The following is a 23,754-nucleotide window of genomic DNA, read 5'->3' as shown; positions in this document are numbered from 1 at the left end:
TTGGATCAGTAAGGTTTTAAGTATTGTACTGTAGCTGTAAACATTCAATTACGTTTACAAATATTTTAACTTGGTGCTTCCAGGAGAAAAGGGATCAACTTAAACTCCATCTGCCAGTTGGTGATGAAAGGTTGCTTAAAACAGGATATGAAGAGCTCACACATTTTAATTATGACTCCTGAAGCTCTCTATTTTAAGTAAATAAGTTATGACTCCAACATATGCAAGAACACAACAGCACAAAGTGAACATTTCTGAAATGACTACTGCTAAGAAAGGCACAAGCTGTTCTCAGGCTGGAAGCTAGCTGACAGAACTCCAGAAGTCACTCCTGCCTTTAGTCACTTCACTAGCAAATAATCTCACAATAGCAGGGCTGGACTCACAAATACAGCACTAATATTAGAACCACAATACACATTTATAAATCAAAATACCTCAGTCTCACCAATACAAGACTTTGGAGATCTGTTTTGTTTGTATGGGTTGGTGATCATTTACACTCAGTTTTCTGAAGAAAGGTGAAAAGAACAAATTTAGGATTAAGTTCTCACACTAATCTCAGGAGGACCATGGGCAGCTGTTCAGCTGAGTATTCAGATCAACTGGCTTACTGACACCACACAGCAGACCCTAGCAAGTTAATCTGGCTAATGCACAGGCTCATTTTTCCTGGCATCTGTACCTCTCTTCTAGCGTGAAGTATCTATTCCTCTGCTAAATGCAGTAACCAGCAAAGCGCTCATTCCAAAAATACAGTCCCCCTGAGCACTGGCATGGTTATCGAATGTACCCTCGGCAACTATGTCATTCCGGAGAAGGTGGAAGGAAGAAAAACACCTATCAGTTGTCAAGGAAGACGCACTGGCCCAAGACCCAATTTAACTGCCAAACAAATCCTACAGGACAGTTTTCAACCAGACCAATCAAGTGCTGAACACAAGCATGACTTTGGAAGGGTGCCATTCCAGAGGAGTGGCAGAATCCTGGAGAGGAACAGCTGTATGCCCCAAAAGAGTTCCAGAACAAAAAAGTTTATATATGATAATATATACTTACATATTATACTTTATATATATATGAGATCATAATACTTACAATATGGCCTAAGACAAGAAAGCTGACCATTTCTTCTCAGAGGAAAAGGCACAGACACTTGGAATGTTCCTTAACTGATCTGAGTTTACATCATATGCAACAGTCCTGTAACCACAACACTTAATCAAGCAAAGCTTCAATATTCATTGTTCATGAGTAAATGGGGAATTAGTAGAACAGAGGTAATACTAACAGCATGAGCTACTATGTGAGTACAGGGTTGATTATGCACATTGTATAACACCCTAATTCCCTGAATCCAGATACATATTTTGCAGGATAATTTGGTTCCAAAATTTAATATTTCAGTGGAAAAAAACCTATACATGTCTCGACTCCAGGGCACAAAACTGCAGGTTCTTGATGACACGGACAGACAAGAAATTGAGATGCCTTATTCCACTAGTTCAAAGTGATTTCTGTTTTGCAAAAGCAGGGAAAGGAATGACTGCAGATAGAGAACTATTTCTCTCTCCTCCAACAGCATTACTTGCCCTATTAAGGCAAACCACAAAGACTCCCCACTTCTTCCCAAGGGGCAAGAGCCTCAGTACTGTCCATCAGCCAGCTGTAGCTTCTATCTTCCAAACTATTTCACCAGGACCTCCTTTAGGTATAAACTAGGGACATGGTTAGTTATTAAAGTCTTTTGAAAATGTTTGGGTTTATTCTTCGGTTTTCCTAGAACTATCACAGAACTTTAAGATAGCATTCCACCAGGAAAACAGAAAAGTCTGCTGCAGATTTTAAGGCCAACTTAAATGTAAACTAGAGTGGGTGGAAGCGGGTTACAATAGATATTCTGATTTAAAAAGAAAAACATTTAATCACAGATGAAAACAAGAATATGGTTACCTCTCTAACAGAGTGCAGAAAGAGCAAAACACATTTATTTTTCCATTTATTGGCACTTATTTGAAAAATAGCATAAATATTCCACAGAAAAGAGACAAGTTGACCCACACGCAACTATTAAACCCCTCTACTGATGCATCTTTCAAAAAGACTGGAAGAGACACCAGGGGGCTCATTCTTAAGAAATAAGCAAGACTTAAAAAAACAAGTCTTGCCCTCACCACAAAAGAGTGAATGCACAGCAACTCTTTGGCACATACCTGAAATTGCAAAATGAAACTATGCCGTATTAGACAGACAGCAAACAGACATTAAACACAAGCTTGTCCATCTGCCACAGGGATGAAAGGCAGCCTGAATTTAAAAAGGAACTGCAATCAGTAAGTTGACTATTACAATAATTTAAAGAGGAATGAAATCAGAAGTAAACCATGTTATATCTTACTTGAACTGAGTAAAACTATTAAATACATTCTATTTTCATTCTACAATAAGGACATACGGAAACTGGTCATTGGTCCTCAGGTCACCAGGCCTTTGCACTCCGAGTTGTCCATTTCTAGTTTTGATGACTGCTGTCAATCAAAGCTTCATCCACGTGAATCTTTCACAGCAGAGTTCAGAGTGGGCTTTTCTCCTACTTGAGGAAGTTTCCGTACTTTTTGCACTTTATTACACATTACAAAGATTAGTGTTTAAAAATAAAACATTTTGCTTCATTATTAACCTCTCTGGGGAGAAGTCTTGAAACCACATAGTATAGACGCATACACATATACAAATGGGGACACAGCTGGGAAAGTTCAATTGCAGAACAGGAGTCAACAGCCAAAACGAGGTTGCCACTGGAAAATCTGAAACAGCTGTCTATGGTGGGGTTTGCAGATTTTTCCTCCTGTCTGGGGAATTTCAGAGTTGAGATCAGGATGCCTCAACCCACTGACTTTTCAAACACAGTACAAGAATTCTGAAACATCTCAGATTACAATATTCTAGGCCTCCAATCAGCATCTGAAGTTTTCAACAGCAGAAATAACTTGATGCCCTTGTTTGAGGAAGCAACATCAGGAGATTAAACACAGATTAAATATGTTTGATCACCTCAGCCTGTAAAAAGGCATTCAAGATTCCTCACTGTATTTGTCCAACAAAAGTCATATATGAGGACAAATACTGTCTCTTAAAATAATGCACTTCTGAAGTACTAAATACTAAAACTTCAGGATTTAATGTTTTGATCCAAACATGATTACTATTTTTCCCTATTAAAAGACCTTTAACAGAGGATCTACCACTCTAATACATCATCTAAATGGGGAAGAAAAAAAAAAAACCCACAGTACAAAACCCCAGACGACCATCCACACTTAATTTGAATTTAGTCACAACAGCAGTCATGATCATGAATGAAATCCAACATATAAACTCAAGTTGACAATTCACCAACTTGTCCTTTTGACATCTATTAGAACACAGAATTGATTAACAGCCAATCATAATAGAAGACAAGAATCAATTCCCTCCACCTAGTGTTCCCCCTTTCATATGAAGAACAAAAAATATAAATATCTAACACTCGGGAAATAAAAACAAATTAGTAAGCTGCTTCATTGATTTCAAACTGAGGACAAATGTGAAAGTTATCTGTTACTACATAAGCACCACTTTGTATTAGTGAGGACACTGCCTGGTGGCTGATGGAAAGCCAAGTCTTCCACAAGCAGAATGTACACACAGTATTTGTAACTTATGCCAACAAGCCAATACTCATTGTAAATCAACAGCTTGCATACTGATGTTAGCATCAAATATGTTTGCAATTCAAATGCTTACTGTATTTTAGTAAATGTCATACAAATCACTAGAAATGTGAATTCCTCCTCAAGGAACTATTCTGGAAGTTTTCTAGAAATAATGACGTTTCTGAAAGTTCCTATGAGGAACAGAATCAGTTACACACAACAGAAAGTCTTATTGATGTCCAGCCTGTTTCTTGGTGTCCATTAGCAGACTTCTGCTTCTCAATCAATAGGTAACTTAGCCGCAAGATCTACTGGTAAAAAAGGAGATCTGGGGTCAGAAAGTGAGACTGGAGAGTCTGTGTTGGTGCCGACTTCAGCTGGTGAGTCACAGGAAGAGCCTGCACTGCTTCTGTTGTCATCAAGAGCATGTGACGACAGACTGAAAACAGAGTAACATCAAGACAGAAGAAATGAGCTACTCTTCCTGGTAAGTTTCAAATACGAGCCTCCATTCATTATAAAGCCATTTTAAAAACAAACGTACATCTTTGAAGGAACTAGCCCTATGATTTGAAATAAATCTGCAGCTACACACCTTGCAGTCACTTCCAATCAGACAGATAACATTCTGCCAATTTCCTCCTTCAGCTCACCCAGAAATGGCATACAGATTAGAAGCATCGGGCTGAGCAATTCATTGCAAGCTTTACCCCATCTCCTACAAGGTCGTGGGCTAGCATATATCCAGAGGCCTCTTTTGTAAGGAAAGCCAACGATGAACTGCACACACTTCAGTTGTACCATTCACTACATATTTCACAGGACAAAAATTATAACTATAGGTGATCTATCATCAGCAATAGCATGAAATTGTTTTTAAAAATTACCACCTCCTAAACTCAGATGCAGCAACTGAACCTGCACTGCCATGCCAACGATGAATAGGGTGTGCAAAAAGGTATGTTTTTAAAGTACCTTTAAAACATCTATTGTTGCCACTGCAATGGGCTCAAAGCTTGTGCACAGCTATGTACATTGGCCGAGAAGCAAAAACGACAAATGTACTGTGAACAACCCTGTCTTGATAGTTGTGTGGGTACACCCTATGTATTATTAACGTCTTGACTAAAATACTAAATCAAAATCCCTTGCTATTTCAAGTCATGATTTTTTATGTAGTACTTTTTATCTCCTCCCAGCAGGGAGTGTGAGACAGACTAATTTTCCTATATGACTAAGAGCAAGGGGAAAAAAGAAGAAAAAAAACCCCAATCCATCCACAAGCATTAGCATTCACATTTGATTGCAATGTGAAACTACACTCCAAAAATTGCCAGCTATGAGGTATCTTTTCCTAGACATGCTCAACTCCCATATACGTGAAGCATGTTAACAGTCAGTCCTAGAAATTGTAAAATTATAGTGAATATTACCGCCCGTTTAGTGTGATAATTTCAGTGTTTCAGAATTACGGGATGTCTGTATTGATAATAATAAAAAACTTCAAGCATGATCATAGCTAGATGAAAAAAAGAGTTGTAGCGCTTATGATGAAATTGACACAATAAATAGCACAGCATTTACCATCCCCCAAGGTCTGCCTGATGTGAAACTTCATGGGAAAGCATGTTGGTGGATCCTTGGAATAATCTTTTTGGATGATCTTCTATCTCTGTTACACCTTTGGTAAGAGATAAGAAGTGATAAAAATTATTACTCATTTAAACTAAAATCTACTTTCAATGTAATTCTACAGAGCAAACAGAATAGAGGTTCAAACTTGTTACAATAGAGTGTTATTTTATAAGCAAAACATAGACATTAAATGCTGAAATTTTAAAGGCTGTCTATTTCTTGGAAACATTTTAGTCCAAGCTTCAGGAAAGTTTAGTGCGTTATGAACTGAGGTTTAGATATCTTAGTACAGAAGATACAGATAGTATCTGTACTTAGAGTAGGGAAGAATAATCTTTTTGGTTCAGTTTATTCAGCTATCAGTTCACTGCCTAGCTCCACCAAAGTAAAGCAGCTGAGAATAAGGAAAGCTTTTTTTCCTCTTGCAATCAATAAAAACAAAGTTCAGGATTGTCACTAAACTTATATATTGACTTTGATTTCCAAATACACTAGGAAGAGAGCAAAGATATATGCTTAAACAGGCTATGACAGAACTCAGATAGAAGTATTTTAAAAGCTGTCTCAGAGCCAGAAGTGTTCTTTTACAAAGGTGAATCATGAAGATATAAAACCAGATGCAATAAAATAACCAGGAGTTAAACTTGAAGAAAAATGTAGGAAGATAAGAGAAACATTTCCCAAAAAAGCTCTAAGGTATCTATCAGGTCTCTGCATCAGTTTTTGATTTTGAAGGACGATTTTAAATCTACAGTACCTGTGTGCTTCAGTTAGCCAGGACTTTCAAAATTTTTTATTGTGAAATATACCAATAGTTGTATTTCTTGTTTTGTTAAGCAGGTTACATTAGTTTCTTATCAGATCTGTATGACTACAGCAATGGAGAGGCATAAGAACAGAACAATTATTAGTTTTACTGAACAGTAAAAGCTAATTTATCTGTTTCATCCCTACAAACAGTTCCATTTATTTGGTCATCTGTAATACTGACTATTTCTAGTCACTCTGAAGTATCAGCCCATTGAACAGAATTATGAGGAAAGCTATATGAATTATGATAAAATTAACACATTGGCATATTAGCCAAAATCAAATACTGTACCTTTTCTTTTTATTGGCCCAAGAACACTTGGTCGAATGCAGTTAATTGGACTCTGGCTTCTCCTGCTAAAAGAAGGCATATGCTATACTTATCACCATTAACAAAGGAAGCCTGAAAACACATAAAGAATCAAAAGATATTCAGATAACAAATTGCTAAATGGAAAACACTAAGAAAAGAGGCATTAAAACAGCTTATCCAAAGTCAGTCCTTTTTTTTTATTCCTGAAGAAAGACCTTAACAGAAAAAGTTTAATCACATTATTTCACATCTGGGGCAGTCTAAAAGCACATATCTAGGTACTGACTACTTCTCAGCTGACAGGCAGTACTTTGCTGAACTGTTAGGGCCCAATAAAATTTAATTGTATGCCCACATCACTCAAAACATCCCATGCAACTAAAACCAGAATCAGTAACAAACCCTAGATCTGTTTGTTTGGGTTTTTTTTCCCCTTAGAATTCGATTCAATTACTTCAGATGTGATTAAGAGCAATATAGAGACTACACTGAGAAGAGAGATGCCACAGTGCAGCCCACTTTCCCAACACTATGACATGAGAATTTTAACAAATATTTTAGAGCATTGTAAAACCTAAAGTTTCCATGAATATATTAAAGCTGTATTTGTGATCAGAAATCAAGTATGTACATAACAAATTCTGGTATTTCAAAAGCCTACTGTGAACAAGCTACACCAACTTTCTATTATTGATATGATCTGGTACTTACCTTGAAAATCGCCTTGTTGGACTTGGGCTAGGACTTGGAGGTAACCCACTGCTACTCACCAAACTTTGCAAAGATGGTGAGAAACATTGCTGAGAGTAAAACAGTTTGCGTTATTTACGTATAAACACTGTATCACACCCATATGGTAATAACTCATCTTTATTGCAGGTGAACTGATAGCAACCCACTACCAATTTAAGCAACCAATCAAATATGGCTGGGTATACTGAGATACCGCTTTTTGTTACTGAGAAAAAAAAACGGTAAAAAATTGGACAGATTCCATTTTCATGCAGAATACATGCAAGTTGACAAAGATTTATTTCACCATAGTCTGGTTAAACAGACTATGGTTCATACAATAAGAATGTATGCCCCTTCCTCTTATTCCAAGAAGGTGGCAAATAAAGAATAAGGTTTATTAATGACAGATTAACAGTTGAACAGTCCACAGAAATGCACATCCACAAGATGTGCAACTGCTAGCTGGTATTTTCTGCTTTGGGGTTTTAACTTTTTTTTTGTTTACTCTCTAGTTTCTTATTTGCAGCTGAGGTAGAATGGAGCAGGTGGCTTAATGTTTTGCTACTAATTTGGTTGAATTTATTTAGCACTACTCAAGATAAAACCATTACTACCACTTTTTGCTCACCTTCCCTATTCCTCTGGTAGGTGAAGGAGCTGGAGAAACTGGGACAAAGTCTACTTGCTTTGGCGATGATGATTTTTCAAAATCATTGTCGCTCTGTAAATAGTACATGTAATTAATCTTATGAGCAAGTACCTTAACATGAAAAGGACTGATTGGTGTGGAATTGAGTAAGATTCCCAAGCTTTCCTCCATCATATTAATAATTTTTAGGTAGCCATTTATGAGCTTATGCTCAACAACAACAAAAAGCCTTAAACATTACTTGGTGAGTATCAGAACACGGAAGAAAATTTGAACAGGCAGACATCCATGCAATTTTCTTTTGACATACCAGCCCAAGGAACCTACATGTATCCTTGAACAACTGATAATTCTATGCCTTGTTAGTGTGAAAAATTGTTGCTCAAAAATAGTGATACACTAACACCTTAATTGTAGGTCAAACTATAAAAGAAAATGTTGACATGAGAGTGTCTCTAGTGTCCTGATACTGATAATAGAAACACAATTAAAGCACGAATGCATTACCAGGCTCAAGCTCTCCTCCCATGAGTGGCTCATCTGCATTGCTACTTGCACTTCTCTATAAAGAAGAAAAGAAATGTATTGTCCCAGGCCCATAGAAGAATGCATGAAGTATTCTAGTTTGCCTTAATGCTTACCTTTCACGTACTGTTTCTCTGTTCATCAAATTCATTCCTTCTTCCTAAAAGATTAGCAGATGAAAAATTAAGACCAATAAAAAAAAAGCTTTGCTACAGCAAATCAGAAAAGCTCGTTTCATTTCAACTTGGTATGTGGAAAATTTAATTCAACTCGGTCAAGCAACAATAAACTTAAGCTCTCACTACATGAAAAGGAGTGAGGGGGAGAGGATGGCAAAGAGATGTAGAAAGAGACACCATCACATAAGAAGTGCTTATGGGAGTTGGTTGTTTCTCAAGCAGCTTTTTCGTATTCGTTACTATCAAAGAGGTAGTTACAAAACTGAACAATGATAAAGTGAACCAAAAATTCTGCACATGCTAGAGTGTATTTATGAGTCTTGCATAATAGTACCTCAAAAAGTGGAAACTAGTACAGATAATCCTCAGAAGCATGGCTGGATTCTAGCTTTATTCTATGGATTAGTAACTAACTAGATACTTGTCAGAATTTCCTTTACTATACAGTGCACTGTACACAATGAATTTGGGATGTAGTGGGTTTTTTTCTAAAACATCCGTAAAATATTATTAAAACAGATCGAAGATGCAAAATTAAACAAAACATTAACACCAAGTTAAAGTACAAACTTGACTCAATCTCCTCTTCAGTAGACACCATTCCTTAAAACTAACTAAATGCTATCCAGCCTGTTGAGTGGATGAGTAGACTCACTAATTCAAGCCAGTTCAAGAATAAAAGTTCAACTAAACATCTTCACAATCTTCATCATATGTAGGAAGAGTCTTACTAACATAGTCCAACTGTGTGATTATTTGCTAAGATTTGAAAGAGATCCAGAAATAAATCACACAGATTCCCATCTTTGCCAGTAAGTATACAGTACATGGAATTTCAACTTGTGAATTTAATGATCAAACACAAATTAGGAAATGTCATTGTTCGCTTTAACATATGTATGGAACAATTATGAGCACAGAAGTATTTTCAAAAAAATTGAATTTTCAAACTTTACTTCAAGTAATATAGCAATATAGCCACAGCAGTTCATCCCCTTGCTCTCATCACATTTACATATTAATCCTAAGCTTTTTTATATTGACAAAATCAGCTCTACAACTGACTTGAGTGCTTCAGAGTCTCTTTAAGCCAGTAAATTATTTACATAATGAAAGCAAGCAGTTACTTTCTTCAGGATTACTATGCATGCACCTTAAATATCTGAGGTGTAAAGCAGAAGTGCCTTCCATCATTTCAGACATCATACTCTGAAAATGCTGAAGTATTAAATTGTTTTCTTACTTTTCATCATGTAAAAATCAAGCCTACCCATTGAAAAGTAGCAAGCTAAAAAAGAAAGTATTAAAAAAAAAATCAAGCCTCTTCAAGACAATTTTATAAACATTCTACTGTCAAAAAGTCGACATCTAAAATGGAGGAGCCACAAGAGTTTGAGCTTGTTGATTTTAAAACTTGAGTCTTTAGACTGCGGTCTGTTGTCTGGTAGCAGTGCTATTTAAGCCTACTCAGATATTTGCCACACTCCCGCTCCCTTCCTAAGTGTTTGCTCTAGAGCCCTTCCCCCTCTGCTCATGCTGTGACAGCACAAGTACAGCAATCTGAATAAGAAAATTATACAGATGAAAAATAGCCTAGCCAGAGGAGTCCAAACTATTTTTTAGCCAGAGTGCTTCCTTATCCAGTTGATTTGCTGGCTGCACAAAAGTCTTGTGCCAACACAAGTTAAGGAACACTTTGTTATTGGGCCTGAATATTTATGCTGGCACTACTGCCAAAAACTTGGTGAAACTTCAACCTAAGGGTTTACATTAAAGGTTTCCTTTATAAAATGTCCATTTTAAGATTTCTCTTTCTGCTCAAATCTTCTTCTCACTATAAGATGCTATCTACTTCATGAAATTTAGAACTCTGCTGACAAGATACAGCCTTTAATTTTGAAAACACCTTGAAATGACAGACTGCAGCAGACTATACTACAGTGTCAAAGTAAAATCTATAGCCATTTGAAGGACATTACACATTAACTGCCAAAAAACCAACTGCCTATAAACAATATCAAATTTAAAAAAAAATTAGAATCTATGCTTACCTGTTTGATCTGATGAAGACGGCTGCTAGGAATACGGATGGGAGATGATGGCACAAACTGCAAAACAAAGCCACGTACAATTGAAACACACTTAGAAACTACAGAAGGAGGAAGGGAAAGGTGCAGGAATGTTAGTAACCACTCTATAGTGTTATCCCAAACTAAAAAAAAAAAGTAAATTAAAAAACCCAAACCATTTATAACATTCTCAGTACATATAAACTACATTAATTACTTGCAAGAACATATTATGCATTTCCATATTATAGTGCTTTGTATGCTCATAGATGCTAATTTGTATCAGCCTGGCTTTCACTTCATTTCCAGGCAACTAGAATTCACAGCCTTTTCTACTACAGAATGAAGCTGCTTTTAACTAGCACGCTGCCACCCTTAATACATATGGTTGCATAAATATTTTCATTTAAGTGATCCAGAAGGCTCCCAAATAGATCCTTTAAAAATACAAAGCCAAACAAACACATTGTGCAAAAAGGTTTCTGGATTGTTGTCTGCCTATAAACGAGTACTTTGACAGGTGAAAACAATCAGCTATTAGAAGGCTAACAAAGAATTAAATACCTTCCTTATGGTTTCTCAAGAGCTTCACCAATTCAGGTGAAATTGGAGAGGATGTCACTAAAGATGGTCTTCTGTTAATTTTGTCAGTTTTGCATCAAGATCTCAGTGGAATACCATGATCTAAAACTGTATATTCAAACCCAAGTCATTAAAAGTGATTATTTACTCAAAATATAATTTCCTTTACCATCCCTCAAATGTTTGACCCTCAGTTGACTTCTGTCATAATCCATTCAGGGATCAAAAATTCAAAGCTAAAACTTGGAATAGAGGTTTAACTTCTCCTCTGTAAGCTGGCAATCCCTCTGAAAAACAAGGTGTCTTTTTAAAATGGATGTGCATTCAGCATGTAAGGTTTGCATTATTACTTAGTGTTTATATACTTTATGCGGCATGAGGCTTCACAAAACATTACCACAGCTCTTCATCATGCTAAAGTTGGAGAACTAACAAACATTCAGTTAACCATTTACTGCACCATCTTCTAATCAATGCCATGGAGAACACAAAGATTTTGCTGTCTTAAACAAAAGGTTATGGTAAGTTATCACAGACTATTAATGCTTCATATATGCAGAATCCTCCTTCTAAAAACAACCAAAAAAACAAAACAACAAAACTAAAAAAACCATCAAGACATCACACCCTTCTTCTCACAAAAGATATTAGCCTATCAGACTCACAGAGAGGATATCTAATGTTTGTGCCAGAATATCCTGGTTTCAGCTGGGATAGAGTTAATTTTCTTCTTAGAAGCTGGTATAGTGTTACGTTTTGGATTCAATATGAGAATAACATTGATAACACACTGATGTTTTCAGTTGTTGCTAAGTAGTGTTTAGACCAAGTCAAGGGTTTTTCAGCTTCTCATGCCCAGCCAGCAAGAAGGCTGGAGGGGCACAAGAAGTTGGGAGGGGACACAGCCAGGGCAGCTGACCCAAACTGGCCAAAGGAACATTCCATACCATGTGATGTCATGCCCAGTATATAAACTGGGGGGAGTTGGCCGGGGTGGGGCCAAAATGCTGCTTGGGAACTAACTGAGCATCAGTCGGCGAGTGGTGAGCAATTGCATTGTGCATCATTTGTTTTGTATACTCCAATTCTTTTACTATTTTTATTGTCATTCTATTATTGTTATCATCATAATTATTATTTTCTTCCTTTCTGTCCTATTAAACTGTTCTTATCTCAACCTACGAGTTATACTTCTTTCCTGCCCGCCCCCCGATTCTCTCCCCTATCCCACTGGGTTGGGGGGAAGTGAGTGAGCGGCTGCGTGGTGCTTAGCTGCTGACTGGGGTTAAACCACGACACAGAATTTAGTCATTGTAATATATGCTACTAAAGTCTAACAGCTATAATGTCTTGATTTGCTGCTACTTAAGTCCAGTTTAGGTTCGCTTTACTATTATACTGGGCTCCCAAAAATCCTGTGCACCTAATAAAAATTCCTCCAAGCTGTACCAGCCAATGTGGACCTTGAGTTGACCTTGATTCTCACACAGAGAAAAGGATTTAGACAATAGTACATTCCTGCCTATTCACTCTGTCATTCCACAGTAGAAATGCATTTGTTCCACTCATTATATTTTAATTTTATGACTGTGATCCACATGCTTTAAGGTTTGACATTAATAGAATATATACAAAACCAGTGGCTCACAGTGTAAAATAAAAATTACAGAAAGACAGTTTAAGTGTTCCTCTGCAGGATCTAATGCACTAACTAAACCCACTAACTCTGAGGATCCTACATCTTGTTTCCAACAAGTCATGATCCTTGCTTCGTCAGTGCTTAAAACTCACTTTTTCCCTGTTTGTAGTGCTTTGATCTAATTCTTGTGAAAAGAACCCTCAGTCAGTTTTAAAGGATACTTGCTAAAGCAGATTGAACACATTTGTTAAAATCATACTATTCAAATCCCCAATGTTTTAAGAGAGCACAAAGCTCAGTAAAAAACATTACAAATTATTAGACTATCACATGGAAGAGAAACACCTTTCCCTTTCCCCCTTCTCCAGCATGTTAGATTAACCTTCTTCACTAAAGGTAAAGTTTCAGAAGTGCCAGTCTGGCAGGCAGCACAGCCAAAGTAAGCAGTCACCTGCCCCTGGTGCCTCTGCCCTTCCATTGCTGTCCCTGCAGTGCCCCCTGTCTTCTGCCAGCGCAGGCCTTTGTGGGGCCACACCATGAACCCTAATAGGGAATTTACCCAGCTTAAAATAAATAAAATTTAAAAAAATCAACTTCTGCTGAAATAGCACCTAAACAGCTAACCACAGACTAAAATGTTTGGCTTAAATAACAAAAAAAAAACCCCAACCACACAAACAAAACAAAAACCACCAAAACATTTACACAATAGATGCCACTGATACCTTCTGGAAGGAAATAAACAGCAGATACTGAGCCTAGCTAACCCTTCCTTGGCAATTACATGTAGTGTCAGAAAATTGCAGATTAAGACCCAGCCAAAATGGCATAGCTGCCACTGTAGTCATCACTATAAAAGACTTGGAATCTGAGACTTGGACAAGCTACTCAAAAAAGAAAAGATTTTAGAATTCAGCTGAGCAACCAAAACAGCCCTGAAGATGGAGCTACATAGAGTATGACCTTCAGTTATCAAAGCATTTTAGCAATTCCCACTGTTCCCATGACAGTGAACACAACACAGATTAGACAAATGCTAATAAATTTTTTCCCCCAGTCTAGCAAAACATGAAATTTTAGTTGTACTTATAATACTAAATTAACAAATTAAATTCAGTTACCTAGTGAATCTTTTCACCCTCTTTATAAGAGCTTACACTGCAATAAAACTTGGATTAGTTTTCCTAAATACAAAAAAGTGGGTTTTGAAGTACACTTTATCACCTATTGATTCTAAAATTTAATTTACCAAAGTAGATGTCTTCTCACTCCTTAGAAAATCTCTAAACATCATAAACCTATGCTTATTTCTTTGCTATAGAAAGAATACCAGGTGAGGTTGCTTAGGGTCCTTAATGCTGAAAGTTTAATTATTTTCACAGAATCATTTATCTATGGATGATCCTGGTTTAAGAACACAGAAGGATGAGATAATCTCTAAGCTTCTTTCCAATTCCATTCTCCCTGTCATCTTCAACAGAACCATTACCCAGACCATAATTCAAAGAAATATTTCAAAGTGGACGAGGCACTGATCTAGCAGTCAATGTAGCACTTGATTTTTAGCATAAGTAAAATTTCAACTGTATTTTGTCAGCACCTGGTCTGCTGGGAGTGAAGAAGAAAGTTAACTTTCAGGATGCTTTTTAATAACCTTAAAGTGAGGTGAAGTGGTTAAGAACATCACCCCATGAAGATGGGAACACTGGTTCAGTCCAGAAGATTGCAACTTCTATTAGGGGCAGCCAGAAGAGCTAGCCCATCAGTGAACTAGCTCCTACTTCCCAGAAAATTCCAGGCAACGCACCCTAAACTAGCATCTTTTTTTGCCCAACAGTCGAGGATCTTTAAGAAGTAGACACAATAAACTCAGCTTCCACCTTTGTTTGTTTCTCCTTTCATCTGACCATACGCATAAACAAATTTACCCTATGCTGCCACCCTAAAAATATATACGAAGAAAGAGACTGTTGTTCAAAGAAATCTATACCATGATACATTCTATCAGGTTTTACATCCTAGCAGGAGAAAGCCTTTTACACCAATTTTCCTAGACTTTTACATAAGTATCCCGGTTCTGTTACAGATGCAAAGTAGTTGTCTGTCTTGATTTTAAAACAGAATTTTAGCTAAGGGGCATCAGTCAAGAAAACAGTAGAGTAGTATTCTACAACCATTAACATGGGGCTAACAAATTATTTCTAAAGCATCTTCAAAAGGTAGCTAAGAAAAACAGGATAATTGCTGTTAGCATTACTGGGACTTTTTTTAATATACCTAAAAAGAAAACTTCTGCTACTCCCCTCCCATCCCAACATAGCTTGATTTTTTCCAAAACACTAATAATCAGCTGAATGCAGCTGGATATAATCTTGTGTCTATCTGTTTCTTAAGGCTGTCTTAGGGGAAAAAGTTATATTTTGGTTACATGAAAGTGACCAAAAATTCCTTTAGGTTAGAGGAAATAGCTATCCCATGTACCCTAACCCTTTAAGGGTTAGCAAACCATGCTGTCTATGTGATCCTGTGCAGGTGTTCTAAATCAGTCAAAAATCACACCCTTCTACCACAATTTGTAGGACACTAAACCACAAGATATGCAGTATTTTCTCTGGGTTGAAGCACCATGGGTTTAGATTAATATTTTAAAAATTCAGATTTGGGGAACTGTAATAACAGCAGTCTGACAAAAGTTGAAATAATGAATGAGCGTCTCTAAGAGATATGGAATCATTCATTCTGAAAGTCTCAAGATTCATGTTCTATCAGCCAGTTCTATCTTGTTCTATCAGTTGTTGATTACAACAGTCTATTTTGCCATTACCATATAAAAGACAATTTAAGATCAGAACATCGCTGCCTTTTAAGCACCAGAAATTATTAACACATTGATTGCTGAACAACAATACATCTACATAATTAGTTTTCCTTGCAAACTACCTTTCTTACTCTACCTTAGAACATCTGCTTGCATTTTATAAACGAAGTTATGATCACAATGAAATATAAGTACTCTCCAAGGTCAAATGGTCTATAAATAACATTTCACTATAGCTGCAGCGTATTAATGTCACAGTCTAGAGCCTTGTTTCTGAGAACATGTGGTATTAGTTTCACAGACTACAATCTCATTTTCTTCTTTAATCCTGTTTGCACACTTCTGCTTTGGACCTAATGCAGTTGGTCTAATAGTTTTCTTACCAGACTATGACGATTCATAACTGTGGTACTGTTCCTGCGGGTTCGCAAAACGTTAGCCTGGAACACCTGTGAATTATCGCTGTGAAAAGAAACACTTGTCAAATGCAAACGCCATTTCCTTCCTATCAAAAAGTACCTCTTAATATAAGCTCAGTTTCAAATGCTATGACAGCTATTATTTCAAGCCAAAGCACTCCAGAGACAGCTATGTAAGAACTTTTTTAGTTTGTTGGCAGAGAATGGAAACCAAATTGCTCTTCCCCCAAGTCCCAGCTACTTCAAGTAATGATTTTAATTAATCATATCGAGTCTTCAGAATAACTGAAAATTGTTAAGACTGATCATTTCCGTGGGAATTTATCATGTTTGGAATGGCTGCAGCTTGCATATTGCTTTGAACATCATTCAACAGAACAAATTTATAAATGGCATATAGCCAGTAACTGAAACCAGCTTCAATGCCACAGATAAAAACAGAATAAGATTTATCAAGATAGTGGTTTTTTATCACTACAAACATCTAATAAGTTCTGAACTTTTTTCCAGAGGAGGTTAAATTAAACATACAGTAAAACCAGTTTTTAAAGCCCTAAGACTTTTCACCACAGTCACACTTCTAACTAGGAGGCAGCACATCCATTTAAGTAACACAGGATTATAGATATAAAATGAGCTCCCTTCTCAAGGCAACTTTAGTTCTATTGATTTCTAAAGCAAGTTTCACTGGTCATCACTAGTGTTATCAACAGCCATTGATCAGCACTTAGTGAATGTGACTGCAGAAATTAATTTTTATGGTCAGTAGAATAAAAATTTTGAGACACTATCCTACAATCCCCATGCCTAAAAACCACCAAGGAACTGCATAGGCAAACAGATCCAAATATAAGACTGTAATTAGATCCAAATTACAAGAAGTTGCTGGATTGTATCTTTTTGTTTCAGCTGCTAATTTGGGATGAACGAAAGCACTACACAAATACAATTTCTTAAAACTAATCTGACCAATAGTAATACCTTGTTCTAAAGACTGATAATCATAATGCACTTTCAAGACACATCACTATCAGAATCCTCCAGTTTAAAATGCACCTGTTAGACACATAAGTTTTAGACAGCTTTTACCTAGCTGTAAATAAAAAATAAACAAAGCTTATATTGTGAAATAAAAGCCAGTAGCAATTGGCATAAGCACTGTGCTTTTCGCTAAGAAGAATGCATTGACTCTCTTTCTCTAAAACATCAAGTACAAATGACCAGACATCATTTACAGTTTTCAGAGAAGTTTCACTCCGTTTACACCCACAAGAGATCAAACAGTTGCCATTTGATAGGAGGTGGAACAGGAGAAATTTAAGGGATCCATGATGTGATGTTTAGAGATGAGATTTACTAGCCCAGGCCAACAGCTACAACTTCTCTTTCGTGTAAATGTACTGGTTGGTATGCAAACACAACACAAGCAGTACATCCTGAAATCCAGGGTCTGAATGGAGAAAACAGGTTGGAACGATTCTGTAACACATTACCATAGGCTGAATCCAATATTCAGTGCTAAGAGAAGAGAAGAGAGGGAGAGAAAATAAACCCTACAACATCCTTACCTTTGATCTCCCTTGCAAAAACACCAGAGCTGGTCAGATCTCAGACTTACCTTTCACAGAAAATTCTTAAAGTTCCCATTAAAAAACAATTTTATTTGGCATGTAAACAAGAATCAAAAGTTCTGTGAAAGGTAACTTCTATGATCTAAAATATTCCACTTAAAAATTTTCTCTGGCTTTTATGGTAACTCATTCTCCAAGCTCCTTACTAAATCTGTTAACGAAGAAGTCAAAACAGGAGGCAGAGTAGAAAAAGCAAGCTGTTCAAGAGCAAGAGCTTTTGTTTCAGTTTCCCCAACAAAGCCATTCTGGGAAAAACTGAAGATTCTTGCCAAGAGCTGCAATCTTGCAAAAACAGTATTCTGCTGGAAAATTCCTAACTAACAGGCAAACCACTGCAAGTACCTCAAATTAGTTCAATGGCATTTCAGTTTAATTTGTATAAACACCTAATGTATAGTGTATGCAGTTTCAATGCAAGAGCTCAGGCTTACCCTTCTGCCTGCCCAAACCCTGAATTAAATCATTTGTTTACAGCATGGTTATGGGATGCCTTTTTTTTTTTTCTTAAATAGTCAAGGGTCTCACTGTTTGTAAGAAACAACTTATAAAAGGCTGAGATCATAAAAACATCTTGTCTCAGTTACATAATTAGTTTACCTGTTCAGAAATGTCCCTGAGGAACAACTGCCATTCACAATACTTCTGTACTGCATGGAAATGTAAACTGATAGTTGTTTCATTATGATTATGTAAAAGAATCACAATTATGTTTACTTAACATTAAATCATGAGTGAATAGGCAAGAATTAGTACTTCCTCTGAACTGTAATGTACTCTTAAGCATTTTGGTACAAAAGTTTTATGAGATTTGTTCGTCACCTGGTATCTAGTTCCTTACAGAAACATGAAGTTTTTAAAAAAAAAACACAAACAAACCAGAAAGCACTTATGTATCATACTATGTTTTATAAAGTTTTTTGTCAACATGCTCTCCCAAACTGCAGGCATACTACTAGTAGCAGCACATGGACCACCATGAATTTAGATGGTAGCCACTCCACGTAGCAGATGGGGGCATCTCCCAACTTCACGACAGCCCAGAGGAGGCAAGAAAGAGCACTTTGAGTTATAAACTTGCCCAAACACAAAACTGTACAAGAGACCACGCATATCTGAGAGCTTTCCCCCTAGCCCTTGCCTAGGACTGCCACTGCCTCTGCCTTGTCAGCTGAAGAGAGCTAGACTGGAACACAGGGCAAACGCCCAACCCCCCTTGCAAACACCACCTGCCACAGGCTGAGGGCAATACCCAAGCAACACCTTGTGTTTCTCCCCCTATTACAAACTAACAAAATTAGTATAATCCAGGAAAACTCCAGGGCAACTGATGCATTATTTACACAAAATGTAAAGCTTCTGTATCTTTCAAGGTCCCATGACATTATCTTCTTCACCGAATTCGCCTGATTGTTCCGAAAGCATTTACTGTTGTAATCACACACAGCACAGTGATGTCCTTTTTGCTCGAACCTGAACCCTTACAGAAATCACCGAGATTGCTACTTTATCTATAACAACAGCCACAACCTTGGCGCTGCGTACTGTACGTTTCTCAGCTACACAACACGCAGCAGACCTGGATGGAAACAAACAGAGCGTTTTAATAAAGCTACAGCACGTCCACCCAGGCTCTCTTGCACCCCTCCGCACCTCGAGGGCTGCCTTCCCTCAACCCCTCCCCGCGTGGGACACCGCTCAGGAGCCCACGTTTCCCCGCACGCCCACGGCTCCCCAAAACATCACCCACCGCTTCGCGCCGCGGGACGGGCTCGGTGAGGAGCTCACCTCCCGGGCCCGGCCCGGATAAACACGGAGCAACCCCCGGGGCTACACCCAGGGGCGGCCGCGGACCCCGCTCCCGACCCGGCAGCGGCGGCCAAACCCCGGCGTCCCGGCAGCCTGGACGGGGGCGGGCCCCGCTGCCGCCGGCGGGGCTCCGGGGCCCGCCGCCGCGGGCCGGGCCGGGCCGGGCCGGGCCGGGCGGCGCTCACCTGAGCCCGTGGATGAGGGGGGCGCTGTTCGATCGCCTCAGGCCGCCCCCGTCGCTCGGGGCCGCGGCGCTCCCCGGCGGCAGCTCCAGGTCCAGCTCCATTTTCTCCTGAGCCATCGCGGCGGCGGCTCCGGCGGCGGCTCCGGCTCCTCCCGCTCCGCCGCGACGCCCATTCACTGCCGGCGGCCGCAGCGGCTCCTCATGCCGCCGCTGCCCCCGGCCAGGCGCGGCGCGGCCGCCCCTACAGGCCCCGCGGGCGGCGCCGCAGGCAGAGTCCGGGGGCGCGCCGGGCCCGGCGAGGGGGGCGGCCCCAGCAGCGCCCCATGCCGGGGGCGGCCCGGGGGGCGGCCCCTGCTTCCCCCACCCGCGCTCGCCGACCGACGAGCTCGACGATGCCGGTGCCGCCGCCTCCACAGGGGAGCGAGCGCCTCGGCCCGGACACCCCCCCGCGCCCGCCGCCCAGCGCGCAGGCGCCACAGGGAGCCCACCCCGCACGGCGGGCCCGAGCCGGTGGGCCCCGCGGCGGCAGGGCGCATGCGCAACAGCGTCCCCGCCGCCGTCGGGGCTGGGGCTAGCGGCGGGGCGGCCCGGTTCCCCGGGGCTCTTTGCCGCCGGGCTTGCGGGCAGCCGGGTGTGCGGAGGGGTGCGGGTTTTGGTGCTGCCGTTCCCGCCGAGCTTCTCAGGCGAGGCCAACCCAAAATCACTGGGAGACATGAGGCGGGAGGGAAAGGCACGGCCTCCGCCGCTGAGGTGAGGTGGCCGAGCGGCGGGCGCGGCCTGCCAGCGGGACTGCCCGCCGGGGGCGGGGTGCCGGGGCTCCCTTGTGCCTGGAGACGTACAGCCGCGACTCCAAGAGGTGAGAAAGCTTAAAAACGCCCTTGGCCCCCCGCCCCGGGGGTCGCCTGGCCCGGCTGCTGCGTGTGGGAGACCCCAGGCCGGTGGCTTGGCCCAGACCGCCCCCCGCTACAGTTACATGCGTGGAGCTCGGCTCTGAGGCACAGGTACTCAGTGCTATAGAAGACTTCTGTACCCTTATTTTTCTACGCCATAGCAGTTTCTGTCAAACCCAACCTAAACATTTGTGTAGAGAGCAATTCTGCCCTCGTGCACTTACTGTCTTAAGTGTCAACATCAATACTTACCTGTTGCCACGTACCCATCCATCTAACTGTAGTGAAATCATTTTAGCTAACTGTAGCTAGATATTTACAGCTCAGATGTAAATATTTTAGGTGCCTAAAGTGTGTTTGTTAGTACTCTCTTGCTAAGTGCTACAGTGCTGACCTTTAAATATCGAAAACTAAGCATCTGAGTTAATACCCAACCATTGTCACTTCTCAGAAATACAGCTGATGGTTCTTTGCAGGCCCAGACATCTCTTCATCAGCTTATATTCCAGGTGAGATTTTCAAGCCGTCTTTAAGAACAAAAATAACCAGAGAAGAACGGTAGATAATAGATAGCTAAAACATTTTTTTCACGGGTCACATGCTTACTAATTTGTCTAAGGCTGATGGCATTTTGTAACTTCGAGTGGCTGTGTTTATTTCACACACGAGGATATTTCCCTGATACTATCAAATATCTCCCACATCATCATTCACACCGTAACTTTATGCCCACCAGTCCCTCTGTATGACAGTACCCACCTAGCTCATTCTCCCAGCCTCCTACAATTTGAATCTCCATCCTTCACCTGTAACCTCCCAAGGCTCTGTTTAACATATTCTCCCCTTTCTTAATCCCTGTTGCCATGGTCATTTGTGCTGTTTCTCTAATTCAGGTCTTTGTCGTTTCCTCATTTCCATCTTTTACCTCATTCTATTCCATAGCACGCTGTCTCACAGCCACAACTCCTTTTCTCTGCCTCAATACCCTCCTTCGGCCTTTGAGGGTCACCTTGACAGTCCCTACTTTCTCTTGTATATATAGCCCCATTAAGGTTCTCTTGGCTATAGTAAACCCTGGGCGGGTAGTAAGTTGATGTGTCAGTTCCTGGCACTGAAAAATTTGAGTATGTGAAGCAGATGTTTTTTGAGCTCTTGGCCACGTTTCGGATATTGTTGACTTTTTCCTTAACGGTATCCTGGTACATAGCATTTAAAGCTTTTTGCTGTCCGTCATGGCAAGGACATGTTATAATAACTCTACAATAATAATAGATAGTAAAATCCACATAGCTTGGTGATGTAGTCAGATTTTGCAGGTGGCTTTTGTATTACCAGAGCCAACATACATGTGGGTCGATTTCCGTTCAGGGCTAGGAGTTTTGCTAGATACCGTCACTTGAATTGCCTTTTGGGCACTCTCCAGCTGTCGTACGAAATGCTTGTGCTGAAGCGCTAGACAAGGAGAATGGTGCAGGTTTATTAAAGCTCAAAATTGTGGCCTTGCTTTTAGTGAATGGTGGCAGTGAGAGGTGGTAAACAGCCTTTTCCTTTTGCAGCAACAGATCTTAATTTTCCCCTAATGATAAGAAATCAAGCAAAATAGAGTTTTAGGTTATTTACCTTGTTTATCTTTGGAGGAGATGGCCATTCTGTATCATCTCGCAAAAAGGCGTCATTGCTGGCTGCGATATATCATAGTGTAAGCACTGGCACAGGACTGTGAATGTAATACAAGACAAGGAATTTTGTCTCCAGGTTTTTCAATATAAATACATACTGAAAAATCCTGAAAATATTTAAAATGTAATCGTGGGCCTGTTAAATCCTTTCAGGTACCTAACTGTCGTGTTTTAACCCCAGCTGGCAACTAAGCACCACACAGCCGCTCGCTCACTCTCCCCCACCCAGTGGGATGGGGGACAGAATTGGGAAAAAGTAAAACTTGTGGGTTGAGATAAAGACAGTTTAATAGGACAGAAAAGGAAGGGGAAACATTATTTATAATAATAGAATATACAAAACAACTGAGGCACAATACAATTGCTCACCACCTGCTGACCGATGCCCAGCCAATCTCCAAGCCATGGTGCCCCCGGCCAACTCCCCCAGTTTATATACTGGGCATGACATCATATGGTATGGAATACCCCTTTGGCTCATTTTGGGTCAGATGTCCGTTCTGTGTCCCCTCCCAGTTTCTTGTGCACCCCCAGCCTCTGCTGGCAGGGCAGTATGAGAAGCTGAAAAGTCCTTGACTTAGCATAAACACTGCTTAGCAACAGCTGAAAACATCAGCGTGTTATCAACATTCTTCTCACATTAAATCCAAAACACAGCACTGTACCAGCTACTAAGAAGAAAATTAACTTTATTCCAGCCGAAACCAGGACACTAGTAGTGTCAGCATAACGCAAGAAATGTGAGCATCAACAAAAACAGCTGATGAGACATAACGCACCGTCTCTGAAAGTAGAAAAATGGAATACACTCGAGTTGGTCTTGATTAGCAAAAAATGCAAGGAGGTACCATAACGAAGAGCAACCTATATAAGCAATAGTTGTACTCGCTTATCTAGGAACATCTACCGTTGATCATTTTGAAGCAAGAGAGTAATTCGTATAGCCGTGTTCTCACTTACGAAAGTTGAAATGATGAAAAGTCCTAACTTTTCCATCTTAACTGTTTCTGTATCTAGCACTCTGGAAAAAGAATTGCTGTTTCCCAGGAGAAAATGAAAACCTTTATAAGTTTGGTGCTGGTAAAGACCCTGAAGACCCCCTGCACGTAGGAGACAAATGTGTGTGTTGTAATTGTTATTACAGAAAATAAAAATCAGTGAGCACAAACTTAGATACTTTGATCTCTTGGTAACAGTCGGTCCAAAACCGAAACGCAGCCAAGAACTAGAATGACGCGTCTCATAACGAACTTTACGCCAGTTTTCGGAAAACGGCGTGGAGGCTCGCATTCTCGCGGCTCGCTAAAAATGCAGTGCGTTCTTCAGCAGCAAAACCAAACTGGGAGAAAACGCCGGGAAAGGCCGCGTGATGGAAGCTGAAGAGAGGGACGCTCACCCCGTGGGCCAGACCGGGGAGGGCAGGACCCCAGCCCGTTGCCCGGCCCGTTAAGAGCACACCGAGGCTCGTTCTGGCCGCCGCGGGACTCGAACCGGCG

General features: G+C 40.2%; 1 protein-coding gene and 1 long non-coding RNA gene across 4 annotated transcripts; one reads left to right on the top strand and one right to left on the bottom strand.

Annotated features, from left to right (window-relative positions):
• Positions 1 to 1,982: 1,982 nt before the first annotated feature.
• On the bottom strand, positions 1,983 to 20,102 carry LOC104322607 (P2R1A-PPP2R2A-interacting phosphatase regulator 1). 3 transcript variants are annotated; one of them, XM_069811421.1, is made up of 10 exons: positions 19,691 to 20,102; positions 16,033 to 16,111; positions 10,593 to 10,649; positions 8,479 to 8,522; positions 8,345 to 8,399; positions 7,817 to 7,909; positions 7,165 to 7,253; positions 6,433 to 6,494; positions 5,280 to 5,376; positions 1,983 to 4,134 (listed from the first exon to the last, which is right to left on the bottom strand). In XM_069811421.1, exons 1-10 carry the CDS (start codon positions 19,804 to 19,806, stop codon positions 3,975 to 3,977), a joined length of 852 nt encoding a protein of 283 aa, XP_069667522.1. In that variant the 5' UTR covers positions 19,807 to 20,102; the 3' UTR covers positions 1,983 to 3,974. The 3 variants fall into 3 exon arrangements, with proteins under 3 accessions (XP_069667522.1, XP_069667521.1, XP_069667523.1); XM_069811420.1 differs by having other exon boundaries at positions 6,433 to 6,497; positions 19,691 to 20,101; XM_069811422.1 differs by lacking the exon at positions 19,691 to 20,102 and adding an exon at positions 18,297 to 19,377 and having other exon boundaries at positions 6,433 to 6,497.
• Positions 20,103 to 20,220: 118 nt separating this feature from the next.
• Positions 20,221 to 23,430, top strand: LOC138690741 (uncharacterized). Its single transcript, XR_011329515.1, has 3 exons — positions 20,221 to 20,545; positions 21,031 to 21,088; positions 23,276 to 23,430. It is a non-coding gene; the product is annotated as an uncharacterized lncRNA (long non-coding RNA).
• Positions 23,431 to 23,754: the final 324 nt, after the last annotated feature.

This window comes from Haliaeetus albicilla, chromosome 23 (genome assembly GCF_947461875.1).
Source record: "Haliaeetus albicilla chromosome 23, bHalAlb1.1, whole genome shotgun sequence".
NCBI classification, from domain to species: Eukaryota; Metazoa; Chordata; class Aves; order Accipitriformes; family Accipitridae; genus Haliaeetus; species Haliaeetus albicilla.
The sequence above is the reverse complement of the archived record's forward strand: the minus strand, read 5'-3'. Positions and strand labels throughout refer to the sequence as shown.

Bases quoted from the DNA above. Each gene is read 5' to 3' on its own strand.
- LOC104322607 (XM_069811420.1), bottom strand. From the start codon at position 19,806: ATGGCTCAGGAGAAAATGGAGCTGGACCTGGAGCTGCCGCCGGGGAGC. The intron at 16,112-19,690 runs GTGAGCGCCGCC...TTCTTTTCACAG, and splicing joins CCCCTCATCCACGGGCTCAG to CGATAATTCACAGGTGTTCC. The intron at 10,650-16,032 runs GTAAGAAAACTA...TTTGTTTTGCAG, and splicing joins TTATGAATCGTCATAGTCTG to TTTGTGCCATCATCTCCCAT.